Below are 18,023 nucleotides of genomic sequence, written 5' to 3'. Positions count from 1 at the left end.
CATGTTTGGATTAAATGCTGCATTTTGAATACTCCTCAGCTATAGGCACAATAGAAAGGCATCTCAGGACCTGCAGGTAAGCTACAGCTGCAATTAAATGACAGCTCAGAATTGAACTCAAACACACAAAATGGGTTCTTTCAGTAATTCATTTATTTTTTTAAAAAAGGAATGCAGTTAACAATGTTTCTGTACCTACATTAGTGTTTCAGATTGTACCAATTTAACACAGGCAGCGTGCTACTGGACACACAAGGCTATTGCACACGAGACATTTCATACAACACACATCATACATACTGTACAAAAGATACATACATACATACATACTTACAAACATACATAGTTATTCATGTATTTATCATAAAAAAAATCATAGGCAACACAATGAAGTGATAGGTACACAGATTAAAACGCCTCTCCATCTCAAAAAACTGGGGTAAAAGCAAACATCACTGAAGCTGCCAAAGTGCTTTTCACCATTTCTACTTGGCCATCTAAATACAAAAGTCAATATAAAAAACACTGAGAGAGAAGAGTTTTAAACTTGTGTCTACAGGAAGAAGGTTAGTCTAACCCTGAACAACAGGAACCGGACAATGAAAAACAGGACTTCCTGGATAAAGGAAGTTGCGTGTTGTAGGATGTCAGAATGAGGATGAAGGTAACTTCCCAGGAGGACAGATCTCCCCCGTGCGTTTGAAACCGGATCTCCTCCTATTTTGAAGGGGAGGTGAGGGGTCTTTGGAAATATGAGGCCTGCTTACATCTTTAGTTGCACAGGGCATATGGTTAGTTAAACCAGGATGTTCACAACAAATTTTTGTTCATGGTGCCTCTTAAGACTTCACAGTGAGAGTGACCTAACCTGTTCATCCCATTCTCTGCTTGCCAATGACTTGTTAATTCAACATGATGATCAATAATACTGTCAACAATGGAGCGCCCGCCCCAAACACTTCATACATTCATTCAGCCTAGATCCCCAAGAGGAAGGCACAAACAGAGACAGCACATTGCTGCTACGTTTCTACAACACTGTCAGGACATTGGTCCCATTAGTCAACGCTGCTGGACAGCTGTCATTGAATATGATTCATCAGTGCCAACTCACTTCAGGAAATGTGCTTTCTGATGAGGCCTTCCTCTACGGAAACTGTTAAGATACAAAAGACAACAGTAAAAGCAAGTGGGACAGATTATGAGGACAAATGGGGCAAGGGGTGTTAGTGATGGAAGCTGGAGCTGGAATATATCATACACATCAGCGCTTACAAATAAGTTAGAATTTCATGCATTAAATGTATGCAGATTATGTAAATTTGCTGTAGCTAATCAAATGGTTTAAGCAAGGTTATATAGGGAGTATATAGCCCTGGTTTTGTTGAGGGAGCACTCTATAATTTGGCTTCTGTGGAGTGCAGTGTTGAGTGAAGTTGATCACTGCCTCCAGCTCTGTAAAGAAGGAGTGATGAATCTGTAGGCCTAATATATACACATATCAGTAAGTGAGAGTAATGTGGTTAAACCTTACAAAAGGCAAGTGCAACTTTGCAAGCTTTGCATTGATGCATTTCTTGAAACGCCCAAAAAACTCACTCTAACTATGATATTATGCATGTTATGTTTCTATTTTTGGCTTTTAAAAGGGGTTTATATGTTTAGAAACAAAATCAAGATGACAAACATTGTGTCACAAGCCAAGACAATGGTTTGCAACTCCATATCAATTACTGAGAGTACCCACGAAAAAGCTATTTTCACATTTCTGATAGTTCTCATCTACAACATCGGTTCCAAAATTGTGTTTTTACACCTGCTGCACAGGTGAATTGATTGAATGATGATTGTGAATTCACACAATTTTGATTGTAGTAAGAAAAAGTCTGCATTGTAGATGGCTGTGTCGCAGTCTTGCCAGGCATGTCAGTCCGGGGTGTGCTTGCTTGTTTTTTTAGCATCTGTCCGTCTCATCACAGCCTCCCGATGATCTCATATACACATAGGCTTTCTCTCACTCACATGCACACACAGACACATACACAAAAGCACTCCAATGTGTTTGTATCGTATCAAACACAGGTGGTACAGTCTTGCATGATGGGTGTGGTCTGGTGTTCATGTTTGTTGGTGCAGTGTTCCAGAGAGCTAGAGCTCTTTAGAGGGACCAGACAACGGTCAGAGGGCCGTCCACTCTGTAACACCCCCCAGCAGCACAACACACGCAGAAATTCTTTTCTCATGTCTTTGCTGCGCAGTGTGTAGATCACTGGGTTAAGTGCTGAGTTCAGAGTGGCAAAGCCAAAAAACATTTCTGCTTTGGAGAGGATAGGGCAGAGTTGTATACTGCAGAATGAATCTAGGAGGAGGATGGTAAAAGCGGGCAGCCAGCACATGATGAAGACACCCAGCACTATAGTGACAGTTTTCAAAAGGGAATAGGCGGCTGCATTGGTTGCTTCCTGGCGACTGGAGCGTACAATCAAATAGATTTTCACATAGAGGATGACAATAGAGAGCAGTATGATGCTGAAAATGGTGACAACAAAGAGGATGTATTTCTTTGAGTAGAGTGGCAAAACAGCTGAGCATTCACGGAGGTTGTTGATGCAGTTCCAGCCGATGATGGGAAGTCCTCCAAGCAGGATGGAGGTGACCCAACAAGCTCCTATCAAAAGAAACATGCGGCACGTTTTGGTGGAGCCATACACCTTGACCTTGGTGATAGCAAGATAGCGTTCCATAGCTATGGCCAGCAAGCTGAAGACTGAAGCTGCCAGAGCAATAAAAGCCGTACCCTCCCGGATGAACCACTGTATAGGCATCAGATCAAAGGTCTTTGACCCTGATAAAAAAATGTTGGCTATGTAGGCCGAGCCTGCCAGCAGGTCAGAGAACGCCAGGTTGCCAATGAAGAAAAACATGGCAGAGTGGAACTTCTTATTGCGGCAGACAGCAATTAGGACCAGCAGATTCTCCAGGATGATGATGGTGCAGAGGATCACAATGACAATGTTGAGGGTGGTGAGCTGTTTTTTATTCTCAATGAGTTTATCCAGATCCTGGGGGGTCATGTTCTTAGCAAAGGCATAGTAGGAGTGGATCAGACTCTTATTGTGGTACTGGGAATACTTGCTCTTCATGGTGACAGGGTGGCAGAGCACTGCGGCTTTACGGCAAAGATTCATTCACACAGTGGAGATGTGGAGAGTGTCTAAGCCGGTAATCATTGCCTTTAAGGAAAGGACAGGAAGAGGGCCTTGGCTGGGAGGGAGACTGCCTGTCCCACAGTCACGTGTAAAGAGCTCTATGTGGGTCACCTGCAGACACACAGAAAGGAAGAGAAGACTTGGGTTACTTGTTGTATTAATGAAATGACCTGTGACAAAGTAAACATACATTTTTAGCAAAGCAATGCACTTGTCTCGAGGAAAGCAAAGTAACTAGGCAACAACCAGTTTCTCGGTCTGTACAGTGGAAACATTTTTTTAACTTGAAGAAAACTCCATTGTAATGCCTCAAAGCCAAAGACTGGAGACACAGCAATAGACCAGAGCTTCAAATTGAACACCCCTTATTAACAAATGCCCTTGCGGTGATCTAACAGATAAACAGATTCAAAATGACGAGCTTTGAAGTTTACATTTGAAGTAGAGACCAACAATCATACGATAAAATGAAACGCCTCATTGTGAGAGAACACACTGCACTGACTGCCTCCATTTGTTACATCCCAAACTGAACACCCACGCAGGCAACAGTTGCAGCTTGTTGTGGCCTAAAATGAATGGGAAGTGATTATCCAGTGGCTTAGAAGGGAGTTGTACATTCTCATAAAGATCTTCCCATTTTCAGATGGCGAACCTGTGCAGGCAGAGATCATCTTCAGGTAGAGTAATAAATACTCTGAGAGGCAGTGTGCTGGTGCTTAGACAAAGGACTGCACTCACAGTCTGAAGGGGACATTCCACGAACCCTGTCCGAGCACTAGACTGTCAACACACGGCATTGTTGTGGGGAGCGAACCATTCCACTCCGGTGAGCTACCTCTCGAAACTTCAGAATAGCTTGTGGATCAGCCAGATTTCTTCATCCTGACCTGCCCCTTCCAACCCGCTCACAAATGTCAACAGCAAATCAAATAACGTTCTCAAGAAGAGAAGGTGAGAGTGTCCCGACTGTGTCAGACAAAGCTTTGTATGACTTAATTGTGGTGCATCCAAAAATAATAATAATAAATAAATCATAAACCATTTGCATATGACTGCTTGCAACATAAAGCATTCAATACACTATTGATTTTCCACACTGTGTGTGTCTTACTGTGGCCCAGTCAGAACAATTACTATACACACACAATAACATTATGTCTAATGGTGCTTTGCAGGCATATGTTGTTATTGTAAATTTCCCCGATGTGGGATTTAAAAAGGATTGTGTTATTTTACTGTCTGATGTATATGACAGAATACATAAACAAGCTTACCAGTGTGAAATCATGCAGAACACCTTTGACCTAATAAGCTGTAAAGGTTTATAATGACGTGCCCAAACCAATTAACAAACACTTTGTGAACCACCAATGTGGCTTCAAATTACTCTTTTCAAGGAGAAACCTATAAACAAAACAAAATAAAATGGACTGCAGCTACAGGGCTGAAAACAAAGGAAAGTTGGAGGCTCTGGAAATCTAATTAGAGGTGGAGCTGGTGTCTTAAACCTGTCAAAAGTAACAGGATCCCCCTGCAGAGCAGCTCCAGAAGTAATTGAACACTGATGCTTCTACTGCTTGTCTGTGCAACAAGCCTGAACGGCTGCAGCAGCTCTTAACTGCTAACCTTTAATGGAAACTGGGGCTGAACCTCTTCTCCCTTCTGCTGGGCTTTGACTCAAAACTCGAGAGACTGAAAGATGGAGAGGGAACAAGACAAAGCCAGAAAAGAGCATGCATGTGGAACGGCATCTGGACACAAAGGCAGGAATCTGAGACATCACCGTGACGTCCATGCACACAAATTCATCCATGTGACGTGTTGCAGCACACAGAGCTGTACTCCGCACATGCACAGAAATCTACCTTCACACACGGCTGTTTGTGACAGACAAAGAGTAGTGTAGCGACACATTCCCAGACAAGCATGCAGCTTTGACACAGCTGCGATTGGTTGCTGGTAATAACCAGCACACTGTTTCCTCAAGCAGGAACAAAGAACAATAGTCTCCTTCAGTGTGGAGAGCATTGCCCTTCAGCCTTAATAATGGGACGGCGCACTTCCATTTGGCTGCTACAACTGTATCATAGCAGACATTTATTTACAGTTGAGCACTTCTTATCAGAAGCGCTGTATCAGGACAGTCTCCACCCCATCCTTTTTAGCTCCATTAATAGACACAAATAGGAGGCTTGAGGCTGAGCACATGTGCCAGCTGCACCAGCGTAATTACATTAGGTTACATTATTGCAGCCTATAATGGTTTTACTGTTGGAAAAGTAGGCTGACCTAGACCAGTTCTGTACCTCCACAGTCTGTTTTGCTTCATTCTGGATTTTCAGCTCTGCCAGGTTTTCCCTGGACATTTCTTTCATCTGTCGTGTACACAGCTAAAGGTCCTCCTGTCACCTGCAGTCCCTGTCGTCTGTCATCAAGGGATTTCACTGTATGTGGGAAACCTGACGGGCTGGTTTGCCTACAGCACCGTCACATCGCAGCCCTGCCCTGCCCCTCTACCTGCCGTGTATAGTTCCGGTGTTTCCACAGTGATTGGTTGACAGGAGTGCAGGCTTCCTGCTATGTAACCCCTCCCGAACACATCGTCTAAGTTGTGCCCTGTGCTCGACCCAGACATCACTGTCACACTTCCACAACAGACATAACACATTGTCAAAAATCTTGTTACGCCATGTCAACCAATGACTAACACAATGAGATAGCAACAGCAACACAAACCTTAAAAACTGTGTACCAACAGAGTACTTTAAGTGCTTTACTAGTAAACTGTCATGGTACATTAGAATATATATATGTTTCTAGTATTCTAAAAACTGATTAATATTGTAGTAAAATTAAAAGGGTACAAAAATATTAGAATGTTATGCAACCAGAGGCAGGAAACGTTGCTACACACTGCCCTAAAGTATGTTAAAATATATTCCTTGTGCATCAAATGATTTGTAGCATTACCAGTGTACACTTCCAATCAATTCAACTGTATACACTTTTGCAATCAATGCACATGAGCATTAAAGGCATATTCAATGTAATTTAAATCTAATTTGTCTACACTGAGGTTGCATTAATTGCTAATAACATTAGACCAAAGTATCATTTAAAAGAATTACTTTGGAACAACATATTCAAATATTTAAGTGCAACTTAAACTGGTCCAAGTTGAAATAATCTAGAACCAGTTCTCAAGTTCTTTTATTATGTGATTTAAACATTAAGTCCATAAACTGAAATTTGTTCCAAAATAAAGCATATGGATAAGTAGATGTAGGAAATACGTCCTTTTTAATTGGGGACTTCACAAGGACAGAGAAGATGGAAATTTTTGAGTTTCCTTGGTTTCATAAGCAAATGCGAAAGTAAGTGTGACGTAGGTGGTGGTGTAGAGAAGTTACAGAAAGAGAAATAACATAATATCCTGTCTTGATTTCACAGCAAAGCGCAGACATATCTAGACAAGGTGATGAAAGATATAACTGTGAACATGAGGGTAAAAACAAGTTCCAAAGAGACAAAGGAAGTCAATTGAGACAGAAAACTGAGACAGGATATCCTATCAGAAAACGTATCTGCGCTGTATCATCACGAAAACTGTTATCTGTTTCTCAAATGTGTCAAATGTACACATTCTACTAAAATGTACTTTTCACAGCTATGCCTGGTTTTCATCTGTGCTTGCATCTGTGCTTGCATATCGAGCCTCGATTTTCTAACGTCCAAAAGGGAGTGATGGCTGCTGCTGAAAGCTGACTCTTGTTTTCTCCTAATCCGACAAGGGACAGAGTTCCCCATTCCATCATGGGACTGACGGCTGCACAAAAGCCTCAGGTGTTTTTCCCAGAAACACCTGATAAGCCCCAATTAGCAGAGCGTCTGCTCACTAAAAACCAAGGCAACACCACCCCATTACACCACCTGCTACCTGTAACACTCTACTTACACCTGGCTCCGCTTTCTCCTGGGTGAAGACCTTGAAACAAAAAGAGAGCTCCTAAGTCTGGAAACAGCATGCATGCCCACATTTCACTCACGTGCACAATCTCCCACAAACATTTTGGACTAGATAAGAGCAGTGACTAATCTTGTTATCTTGTTTGCATTTAAATTTGTTTAGCTAGAAAAATCACTCAAGTTTTGCTGTTAAGCAGTTTGTGGTCTGAAACATCCTGTAACACATCGTTCTCCATTTTACAGTCCCTGCTCACAAGCCTCGGTAGCAGGCGAAAGAGCACCACTCCAGCCTCCTTTTTCACAGCATTTGTTTCTCCACAGACTCTGCCCTAAAAAGCCAGTAGCATGAGCCTATAACAGACATGTCTCCTTTGTTAGGACTATGATATGAACAAGCTAATATGTACATTTTCCATTTTAAAGGGATTTAGTGACTTCCTGCGTCCTCTGCGGACACCAGGCTTTTCTTCTGGAATAGACTCAATCTCTCCCTTTCAGAACACTCACAAGGTAATCCATCATGGATACACAGAAAGCATCTGCTGCTGTGATTTGTTCTTTCCTGTTCAGTTTAACAGCCGGCAATGGTGATATCAGTGGTAGCTCATCTCTAAGAGTGCTTTGCTATCATGGTAATTGGAATCAGTCTACACCTTTCTTCACCCCTCTGCTCTTCTAACTGACCTACAGTCCAAAAGACAGTCTGTGAGTGCTTCAACCATAATGACTGGCACTCTCAATGAGAAAGATACAGTATATACAGTAAGCATTTCAGAGAAACAGCAATTGTGTGTGATGCATTGGAGAGCTAGAGATTGTGAGCTGAACAACAAAAATGTTTCAAGTGAAAACCTCTGAGCTCACACAGGATATAATGATCAAAAAAGGTGTTTGGGGTATTTCACCAGCAGTAAAAATAAAAGGTGTGAATGTGACCTCATAGAGTGTAGGTACAGTTGTAGAGCTGTACTTACGCTCCTAAGAGGAAAATTCCATGTGCAAAGCACGTTAATGTAGTCAGAACATTTCCCCAATCAAGTGTTGACATGTCAGACTCGCAGCAGAAAACATAACTAATACCACCACATGGTTTCACCACTGCTACCGCAGGAGCTTCATTTCTAAGGAAATGACTACTGAGAAAAAATGCTTGCCTAAAGAACAGACACACAGTCATTCTCTATACTTTTCCAATTGTTAAAATGTGACTGATGACATTTTGTACATCCTTGTCTTTACAGTGGCAGTTCAGTGCTCCTCTAAGTCATCACAAGTCCCTGCACAAATGGGCCAGTTAAGGCAGGCCTTTTTTGCATCAAGCAGCTCCATGCAGTCATGCAGTGCAACCACAAAAAACAGAGGATGGACCGTCTGGCAGGTGGCTGCTCTATCCATCACTGAGCCCTAGGGCTCTGCGTGTGAAATCTTTTCACATCAACACAGCAGCACTATTGATTGTCCGAAGTCAATTTCCAGGAAACAGCATTAACGTGTCATGATGAGGATTCATGTAGCCGCTGTGACATGACCGAGCTGCATCCCAGGCCTTTAAAGTACCTCAGTCACAGCACAGACTAAACAGTCACGCACAGTAATTCTTATTTAGCAGCATCTCTCTTATAAGGTCAAAATAAATCCTGAACAGTCATGACTGCCTGAGCTTATCTTTAGCAGGCGCTGTTATCTCTGTTTCAAGCTACGCTGCAGGCGAGTTCACTGATAACACAGGTGCTCATAACAGTGACAATGAAGATGCACAGCTGTCATGAAGATAAGGTGAGACTAAGCCACAAAGCAACACAACCAACCTCAAGCGAGTCCCGCGCTATAAGCGTCACAGTTCCGCTACCAGTATAAAAATGCATAGTTTTCTTTAGCATTCAGTAGTCAACATTAAAGCAAAAAGTATCTTTTACTTTCATTCTTTCTCATCTATCTGTCAAGACATTTACAGAGGTTTACTGGTATTTCCTAAACACCGGAAATCAAAGTAGTAAAATCCTGAGAGACAGAGAGTCTGACACATTCTGGCAGTGATTTCACAGACTGTAGTCTTGTACTCCAGAGACAAAAGCGTGGGCTGAGGATGGAGGAGTGAGAGATAGAAGCAAATAAGTCGTCAGGGTCTGTTTTGAAACACCAGCGGCTCACAAAATTACCAGACAAACTCTGAGTTTTAAGGGGAAGTAAGCGAGCATACAAAAGAAGAGAGCCTGTTTCAGCATCATGCTCTAACAGTCGAGAAGCAGAACAGACAGAGCGATGTGAGATGGAAGCAATATCTCTCAGTTTCTATCTTGGAGAGGAAGACAACAGGGCGAACAACGAATTTAACAGAAAAAAAAATTGGCAAAGAAATGTCTACAACTTGCCAAAGCACGTCCCGACATACAGAATTCACATCTTTTTATTTGACTAAAAGAAGTACAGAAGCAGTCATGACAAGTTTGCATCAGTGTCACAATAACTGCATCAGATGAGAGGCAAAGAACAAAACAGTTCCTTTTACTGACAGATTAGACGGTTCCCTCTTGTTCTTTCACTCTGTGTTTGAGGTTTAATTTTAGCTCCAAAAGCAAACCTTCTTCTCTTTTTGTCAGTTATTATGCTAACACAATCACGCTTCATTAAAATGGCATATAAGCTGCAAGATATTAGGGGAGTGGGTGTCCTCAATACATGGGGTTTCATCATATAATTAGGGATTGCCCTTTCGCTCGTCAAACAGTTTGACAGTTTGAGTACAGCTTCTTCTGAGGGTACCAGCCTGTCAACACAGTTCAGTCAGGAACAAAAGACACTTTCTTTCCGCGTGTTTAATGCTGACTTGCTTTGTTTTGTGTCCCTCTCCTCAGTCAGTTCATCTCTGCAACTTTGCTTTATTTATAGCAGCTGTTCGTGTGCTGTGGCTCTTAAGAGTGGCGGTGAGAGGAGCTGGAGACAAAGAGCTGCGTAAAGAAGGGCATCATACAGCCTCAGGAGCCATAACCCGCATGACCGGCAGACACCCTCCCCCCGAGTCTGCCCCACTGGGGGGTGGGGGATCTCCAAGGGTGGCGCCCGAGAGGCAATTACTGTAATACCTTCACCCTCTGACCATTCCTGTCAACTTAAGTCACTAGCTTCCAAATTATTCATGTTTTTAAATCGTTCTATTTTGCATATTTCCCTTTCATGCTGCTTCCTGATTTGCAGAGCCACACTGACCTCACTCCAACACCCCCTCCTCCCCTCGTATATTTTAAACTTCACCACAGAGATCAAAAGACAAGGCCACAAAGAGGTGATTAAATGCACATCAAGAAGGATTTATTTAGCACACATCTGGGGCAGACATGTTCTTACAGTCCCCTATTAAGGACTTCATTACAGCATGCAGTGTGCAAGCTCTCAATTCAGGAAACTCCGGAGCTCTGCAACAAGAAACTACTTTCTCAAAACTGTGTACGTGTCATAAGTCCTCTTGTCAATGCAAAACTGTGTGATATTTTATGTAGCTTTGCTGATAATAAATCCAAAAATAGCACCATTATCATCCTTGTCATCAAACCTTCAAGACACATTATGCACATTATGTATTTCTGCAGCATGCATGTGCAAACTGTCCTGAGATTTGCTCAGCATGAAAAAGCAATGAAACTGTTCTCAGAATTCACACTTGACATGGAACAGCGGTAAACCACAAATGAAAATGCTTGGCTCGAAATTGTATAGGTAGCTAGTGTTAACCACATGGCACCTTAAATACAGATGCAGACCACTTGAACACTGGCTGTTGTGATGCAGTAGGAAGTGAGACCAGGTCTGGCTGGCCTGCATCAGAAACCTCAGGCTTGAATACTTGATTTAAGTTTCAGCCACTCTGCCCCTCTTGCACCTTCCCATGTTCTTGTCTTTACAATGAGTTCTCCCCTAATGAATGGCTCTGAACCCTCTTTTAGGTCTCTTTTGTCCTAGCTCTCTTCTCCTATTCTACTCTGTTGCTAGACCTTGAACTCCACCCCTTCTCATGTTCTGTGGCGTCGTTTGGAAAGTGTGAGGTTGCCGTGAGAGAGCTTGTGATTATTTGTTGCATGGCGTGCAAATGGCCACGAGGCATGACCGCATACATATATCTATGCACTTGTGTATGCTGGGAACGTGGAGGGTTGCTGTGACTATGACACTCGCATTTGTTCCACTGATGTTGCAGCGATTTGTAGTGCACTGAACATCATCACAACACAGTCACAGGACAGCATGCTAAAATGAAAGACACAGCGAAGGAGAGAAGGGAAGGTGCTGGCGACAAAACAAAGCACTACACAATGGAAAATGATACCATCAACACAGGCTGACACACAGGGGCACAAAGCCACCCTGATTGCTTCTGCCTATAGTACCCACTGATAAGATGATGAATTGATGGAGGCCCTCCATCTCTCCTCGTGGACCAGCATAAGAAAACAACTCCAGACTCCTTTGGCAAACACAGATCCATTAAACACAGCTCTGTTGTTGGAGAAAAACATGGTTGCCTGGAGAGGGAACATTGTTGTGTCCACAGTCCACAGTTGTTCCTCTGTATTTTATACAATTTAAGAATTCCTTGCTTTGGAGAGCACATTTATTTCTTGAAAAACTCTTACAATGTCAACATAATTCGGGCTCTCTGGTATGAGGACATCATATCTTAAACTGTGAAAAATATGTGTGCAGGGCCAGTACAGTTACAACCTGCACTTAAAAGACCAGTGAATGTATGCATGCAAAGAGACCCAAGGGTATTTAACATTACAGAGTTTTGAAAGGAAACAATGTCTGTTTTACTTTCTGGCAACATTACAATATTTAAAAAAGGCCCCACTTTAAACAACGTGGTTCTTTATGCAGCTTTACCAAGCCTTATGCAAGGTTTGGGTACAGTGGTTTGCCACCGAATATTGTGTAACATACAGGTCAGAAAGTGAGTATTGCTGTGATGTAGCTTTTCAGAGGGTATGAGGCAACAGCTACTTGACTTTGACCTAGACAAGGCCCATCTGAAATGGACAAGTTTGAACAGTTGTCATATTAGTTTGAAGTAAACAGAATCTACTTCCACTCAATCTGTCTGTTGCAATGGAGCAGTCTGGCCTCTGTCATGACCTGGCTTGTGTTTGGCTGGAGGTTAATTCCATCAAGCCTGGAAAGACTGAAGCTGAGGCCTTTACAGGATAAACAATCTTAATGGCTCTTTCTAACAAAACAGACCATCACAGTTTGGTATTTCGCCTTATTTTTAAAGTCTGTCAGTCATTAGAAAATCTGAAAGAGCTCATCTGGAGGAGAGACCAAGTTAACTTTCAGTTCCAAAGAAAATGAATGGCTTCAACAGGCTCTCTCTGGCTGCACGGGGCGATTCAAAATCCAAGAAAATGGTCTCCAGCATACTTCTGGATCTGGGGAGGTGGGGTGTTAAAGTAATCCTGTCGAGTTTTCCAGCTGCACAAACAAAGCTCACTGGATAACAAAGGCTTCCAAGAGAGAAGAGGAGAGGAGGAGGTCTTCAAAATCACAGCATCCTCATGTGTACCTGCTCCAAGATCGCTCCAGAGTGAGCGCTGAGAATGACCAGAAATCAGGAAACCACGACATGACCACACTGATTAAGCCTGCCGCTAGAACAGACAGTGTGAGGCTGTTCCCATTCAATTCATAAATCACACTGTATGACCTAAAGAGAGGTTGCAAAGTGCTGCCGATCCTATCCAAAGCCACAGCAGTAACCAGAAACCTTACATTCAGTCGACTTGTCATTGTCTCTGAAGAATGTGTGATGTTTCTGTCTGTGGCACACGCTGCATAAAGAAAAATGCCTGTCAGAGCGCTAAAAACCATTTGCAGCTTTAGTTCCAACAGCGTTTTGGAACACGGGATAGTCCCAGCTTGAAAAGTGACAGAAGAAGAACAGCCTTATCCCTACTCCAGAAAGCGTCATGGCATGCTGGTACAAGCATCAGCACCTGATCATGGGGGGTCTTACAGTTTGTTCAAGTCCCTCAAGTGGAAAAGGAATGTAACAGGAGACTTTAAAGCTGATGGATTCTTTCATTGGCTAAGACACCTTCCTAAAATAACCCCAGCCACTATTTCCTCCATCAAATATCCGCTTATGTAAATGTTTATATAATAATCAGAACAGCACTGACACCATCTCCTTGCAACTCCTTGAAAGATTGTTTTGAAAAGGAGAGACAGATAGAGCAAGTAAGTGTGCATGTGCATTTTTCTATCTGCCAACAACGAGCAAGCACAACTTTTAGCGACATCGTATCAGTTCTGTTTACAAAATGGGTAAAAAGCAGAGGACGCCATATTTATTCTCTGATCTCAGACACTCCCAGCTCTTGGCTGTGAATCATAAAGCTACATGATGTCAGCTGTGTGTTGTGACTTGCGCTTCGGCAGCCTGCTAACAGAAGGCGTTTATTTTGCTCCAGCTGCCACACCCTAGGAAAGTGTTTTTCAGGCAAAGAGGGAGTACCAGCTAGAACTCTGAGCCTTAGAACCCAGCTGACTGTCTGCAGAACGCTATTAATATCACAGAGAAAAGCTCAAAAGTGATGCATAAAAACATGCATTGTCTCCTATGATCTGCCAAGGCACCTATTCTTTCTTGAAAGTTATGTATTGACCTCTGACTGGTTTCATTTAACCAGGTAAAAGCCATTGTGCCTCTGGCAGGTCGCTCCTCTGATCTTTCAGTGCTGTTACCCGCCCGATCTGGCTGAATAAAGTGGTGAGTGTAGTAGACAACAAAAGAGAAGTCAGTCTCCCAAAGGAAAAGCCTTCTCACTGTTTCCTATACGCAGACTGCTCCCAGGACTGAGCTGAAACCCGAGCGTCCGTCAAGGATCTGCACCCCCCCACCCACCGCCCATCCCCGCCTTCAACCCCCTAGTGACCCGTTCCATTAAAAAAGGTCCTGTAAATCCAGTTCCCACCGCTGAATTACCATTAATTTATTTATCTGTCCGTGCACTTATACATCTATTTATTTATTCAGCTCATCTATTTGTCTGTATTTCTCACGCTATCCCCAGCAGTCCCCATTGAGAAGGGTCCGATTACAGCAGTCATCTTGCAGAGGAAAACAGGGCCACTGAGCACAGTGAGCTGGGTCAGCAACATACAGATCCTGAACTCATGATGTCATGGGCTGCTAGACTGAGCCAGTCTGCCTGCGCTCTAACATAAAAGATTTTAAAGTCCCTCTCTATAGACTGGTAAGACTAATACCATGTGTGCTCCATGTCTGCAGAAGGCTCTGTGTGCCCAGATCTGTGGAGTGTCTGGCCAATAAGCTGACGCTGTTCACAGCACCCTGGGGTTACTGTGGCCCAGGCCAAGGATGGTGAAGTGTGTGAAGAAGCCTGGCAGCGGTCAGACCTGGTGGAGTGGCGGGTGTTGTTCTTGTGCAATGAGCCATGTGGTCACATGGGTGAAACACAGACGGCCGGCCGGCTGTATCATGCCTCTGTCTTCAGCCGGTCCAAAGCATGCTGGGAGAACCACCTGAGCCGATAGGCAGGCGTGCACACCCCAAACAAACCTAGCTGCTCTCACTTAACACCAGCATCAATGAACCTGCTGACAGGGCCTTTAACACTTGATAGTACTCTCCTAATACTGCTGAGCGTGCTTCCTCTTCACCCCCTACTCCTGATGTTATCAGAGTAAGACATTTGCTTAATTTAACAGACTTTGTAGCATCCCTGCACATTTGAGAGTTTGGTTTCTCATCCCGTTACCTCGGTTGGGGCTTGAGATAATACCACCATAAGCCTTTGCAGTTTCAGACAGCCTGCTAATGAGCGCAACATTGTGCAGACTGAACCAGACCAACCACAGGATAGAGGATGATGGATGGGGGCTTTTATCTGGGCAATAAACATTAGTTCCTCCACCTTATCATCTTATCTCACTGTGATTTGAGGATTCTCCCACAGCAGGATGCCTGATGACTGGACTGCTGACACCTATGTATCCCTCTCTGCAGGCTTTTTGGGCATGAGGAAACAACATGTAATTGTGTCTGTCTGGTCTTATGGTGATGTTAAGGAAATATACCAGGGTGACAAAAGATGGCACAGACTGTCCTGCAAATGTCCAAAACCACTTCAAATTTCATCCACGTCTATAATACAAATGCATGATATTGTGTATTAAAGACGGATCTATTTTGCTGATTTTAATGTCTGACAACAATATATGATACTATCGTGTGTTGAGACTTTTCTTTGTTAAAGCTCTGTGCTGCCTTCCTCTGGGGAGCACATCTCCAACCCCATGAGATTAACTCCGGTACATGGGGATAATGGGGGCTTTTGTCTTATTAATACATCCTTTCAATACAATGCCTTCTTTAGAGTGACGGATGAACAAGCCTCAACAACATCGGAGGGGTCCGGAGGGGTCCGGGGGGTGGGGGGGCACAGCAGGCTGTACAACGGCTCCTAGGAACTGTGCGTGTGTGTGTGTGTGTGCGTATGAGAGAGAGTGAGTGACTGAATGTGTGTGGTGGCCCCTGCGAGGACGCCTGGGGTGCACGCAGCTCATCTCCAACAACAGCTATACAGACAACGTATGATGCAGCACACTGCACGAGCCCCCCCACCCCCATGATCGACAGCTGTAGCCCTGCGTGTTAATATATAACACCACACAATGTTATTCATTAAAACACACAGTGTGTTTAACAAACGCAGCTGTCACATGGAATATTCACCGTGGCTGCAGCCAAGTTTCTGATTGTGGCGAGATGAAGAACAGAGGTGTTGCTTAATGAGGTCGGTCGTGCTGTCATAGGTGTTTGTGGGTCAAACCCACGCTTCGAAAATTTGATGGTGAAACGGAGCCTTTCAGTTCATTATTAACCCCTTTGACTGGTCACTGGCGTCATGAGGAGAACGGGTTTACGAGTGACGGACTTTCTGTTTTTACAGACCAAAAAATTAACTAATTAATGTTAAACTGTATGGCATTTTACAGAAGTGGGGGAGATCCTTTTGTTTTGTTGCTGCAGCACAAGCAGACACTCACACTATCAATATTTCGAGAACGTGCCATTACTTACCCCATGAGAGATTTGGTCGAGAGCAGCGAAAAGACGCTCCGACACATATTTGTCTCTAAATGTCCTCACATGTGTCCACCAGGCCACACGAATGCTGCGTCAAAGTTCAGCGCTTTCCTCCGCTCCGGGGTCGAGAGGCAACGATGACAATCAAAACTTTGGCGGAGGACTAGACGGCGTGTCTTGTCTCGTAATTGGTAAATCCATACCGGTCTGTGCGCCACCGTGGAAACCCTGCAAAGATCAGTCGAACACGGGACGATTCCAGAAAACGAAAGGCCAAAGGAGACTTTTTAAAAACGGGAGATCGCACTTTCTCTTTTGTTGCTCTAATCCAACAGTCCGTCTGATTGTCCTCCTGCTCTCTGGGAACAACAGCTCCACGGGGCTGTGGAGCGTCAGGGAGGCGCGCGCACTATACGCGGTCACACACACACACACACACAGAAACACACACAGAAACACACACCCACACACGAGAGAGTGTATGGAAACGTCATATGCCATTTAAGAGTCGCGAGCCTCAGTATCTAAATAGCAATAAGAAACAGCAATTAATATGGAAAATACCTTTAAAGCCTATTTCTGGAGCTTTTCCTCACCCTGGAGCACACAAATGAAGTCCAGATGTTCCACCTCTTCACTTCCTCTCTCCTAGCATATCCCAGCATGAACCAGAGTCCACACTTTTCAACTCATCCTGCTCAGTTTCCACTGAAAGCAGCAGCCAGCTGTAAATTCACATCTACAGCCATATGACTGTATAATAAAACGAATACATTCTCCAGTGTCAAAGGAACATGAAAAATATACACTAGCATCTGTCCTGCTCCTATTCATGTGACATTTTCCAAACTACACGGTTTTATTTGTTGTTTCTGATGAGTCATTGCCGTATTTTTTACATTTCTCTCTCAGGTCTAGGTATAGGTGTAATAATGAGGGTGAGGTGAAGGTAAGTCGAGGCTTGTTAGTCATCAGGGCCGTGCCTTGACATAGACTGGGGCAGGTGCTTACTCGAGTGAAGGAGCCTCTATCCAACCCCCAGAGGAGGTAATAATGTCTTCATAGTCCCAAGCGGCTATGATGTCATGTGTCTGTGATATGAAGAAGTAGCTGCGTAATGTTGTTATAGTATTTATTAGTTATCTTACAAAACACCTAGGAGCTCCCCAGCTTCTTTGCTAAAGGAGTTTGGATTTGCTTTTGGAACTATGGGTGCAATGTCAAGGTTGCCAAAATTTTACAAAATTCATGTTTTGTTTCCCAGAACCTCACAATTACACACAGAAAATGTGCAAGTGGAAACAGAAAAACTTTGTTTGTGACAAAACAAAACTGTTCAGGGTGGTGATTCAACGTTTAAGAAGTAGGTGTATTTCCTGATGGAATGACCACAGCACAGGAAGCAGGTGGTACTTCTCTAGACTCACTCATGTGGTCTCAGCTGAATGACATCAGAGCGCAACACACAGGGAAGACACCTCACTGCTCATCATAACGTACAGTCTACCTATGGTGGTGAATGAAACATCCACAACACACCAAGAAACACACCAAGCTGTTCCCAAATGAGTCTGAGGTGCGTCTGGTCTCTACCAAACAGTTTCAACAACTTTGACTCATGTCGTGTCTGCTGATGGTTTACTGGAGGAGAAAGGATCAGGATTGTGCAACAACCACTCTCACCGCACTCATCCCCGCCGCCCCCGCAGGAGCAACTGGTATGTGGAAAGTACTTACTCTGA

General features: G+C 43.6%; 1 protein-coding gene across 1 annotated transcript; it reads right to left on the bottom strand.

Annotated features, from left to right (window-relative positions):
- Positions 1 to 135: 135 nt before the first annotated feature.
- s1pr2 (sphingosine-1-phosphate receptor 2) lies at positions 136 to 16,648 on the bottom strand. Its single transcript, XM_076753426.1, has 2 exons — positions 16,276 to 16,648; positions 136 to 3,320 (listed from the first exon to the last, which is right to left on the bottom strand). Exon 2 carries the CDS (start codon positions 3,186 to 3,188, stop codon positions 2,073 to 2,075), a length of 1,116 nt encoding a protein of 371 aa, XP_076609541.1. The 5' UTR covers positions 3,189 to 3,320; positions 16,276 to 16,648; the 3' UTR covers positions 136 to 2,072.
- Between the last annotated feature and the right edge of the window lie 1,375 nt (positions 16,649 to 18,023).

This window comes from Chaetodon auriga, chromosome 16, assembly GCF_051107435.1.
Source record: "Chaetodon auriga isolate fChaAug3 chromosome 16, fChaAug3.hap1, whole genome shotgun sequence".
Lineage (NCBI taxonomy): Eukaryota > Metazoa > Chordata > Actinopteri > Chaetodontiformes > Chaetodontidae > Chaetodon > Chaetodon auriga.
Note: the sequence above shows the minus strand (reverse complement) of the source record. Positions and strands in the feature narration are given on the sequence as shown.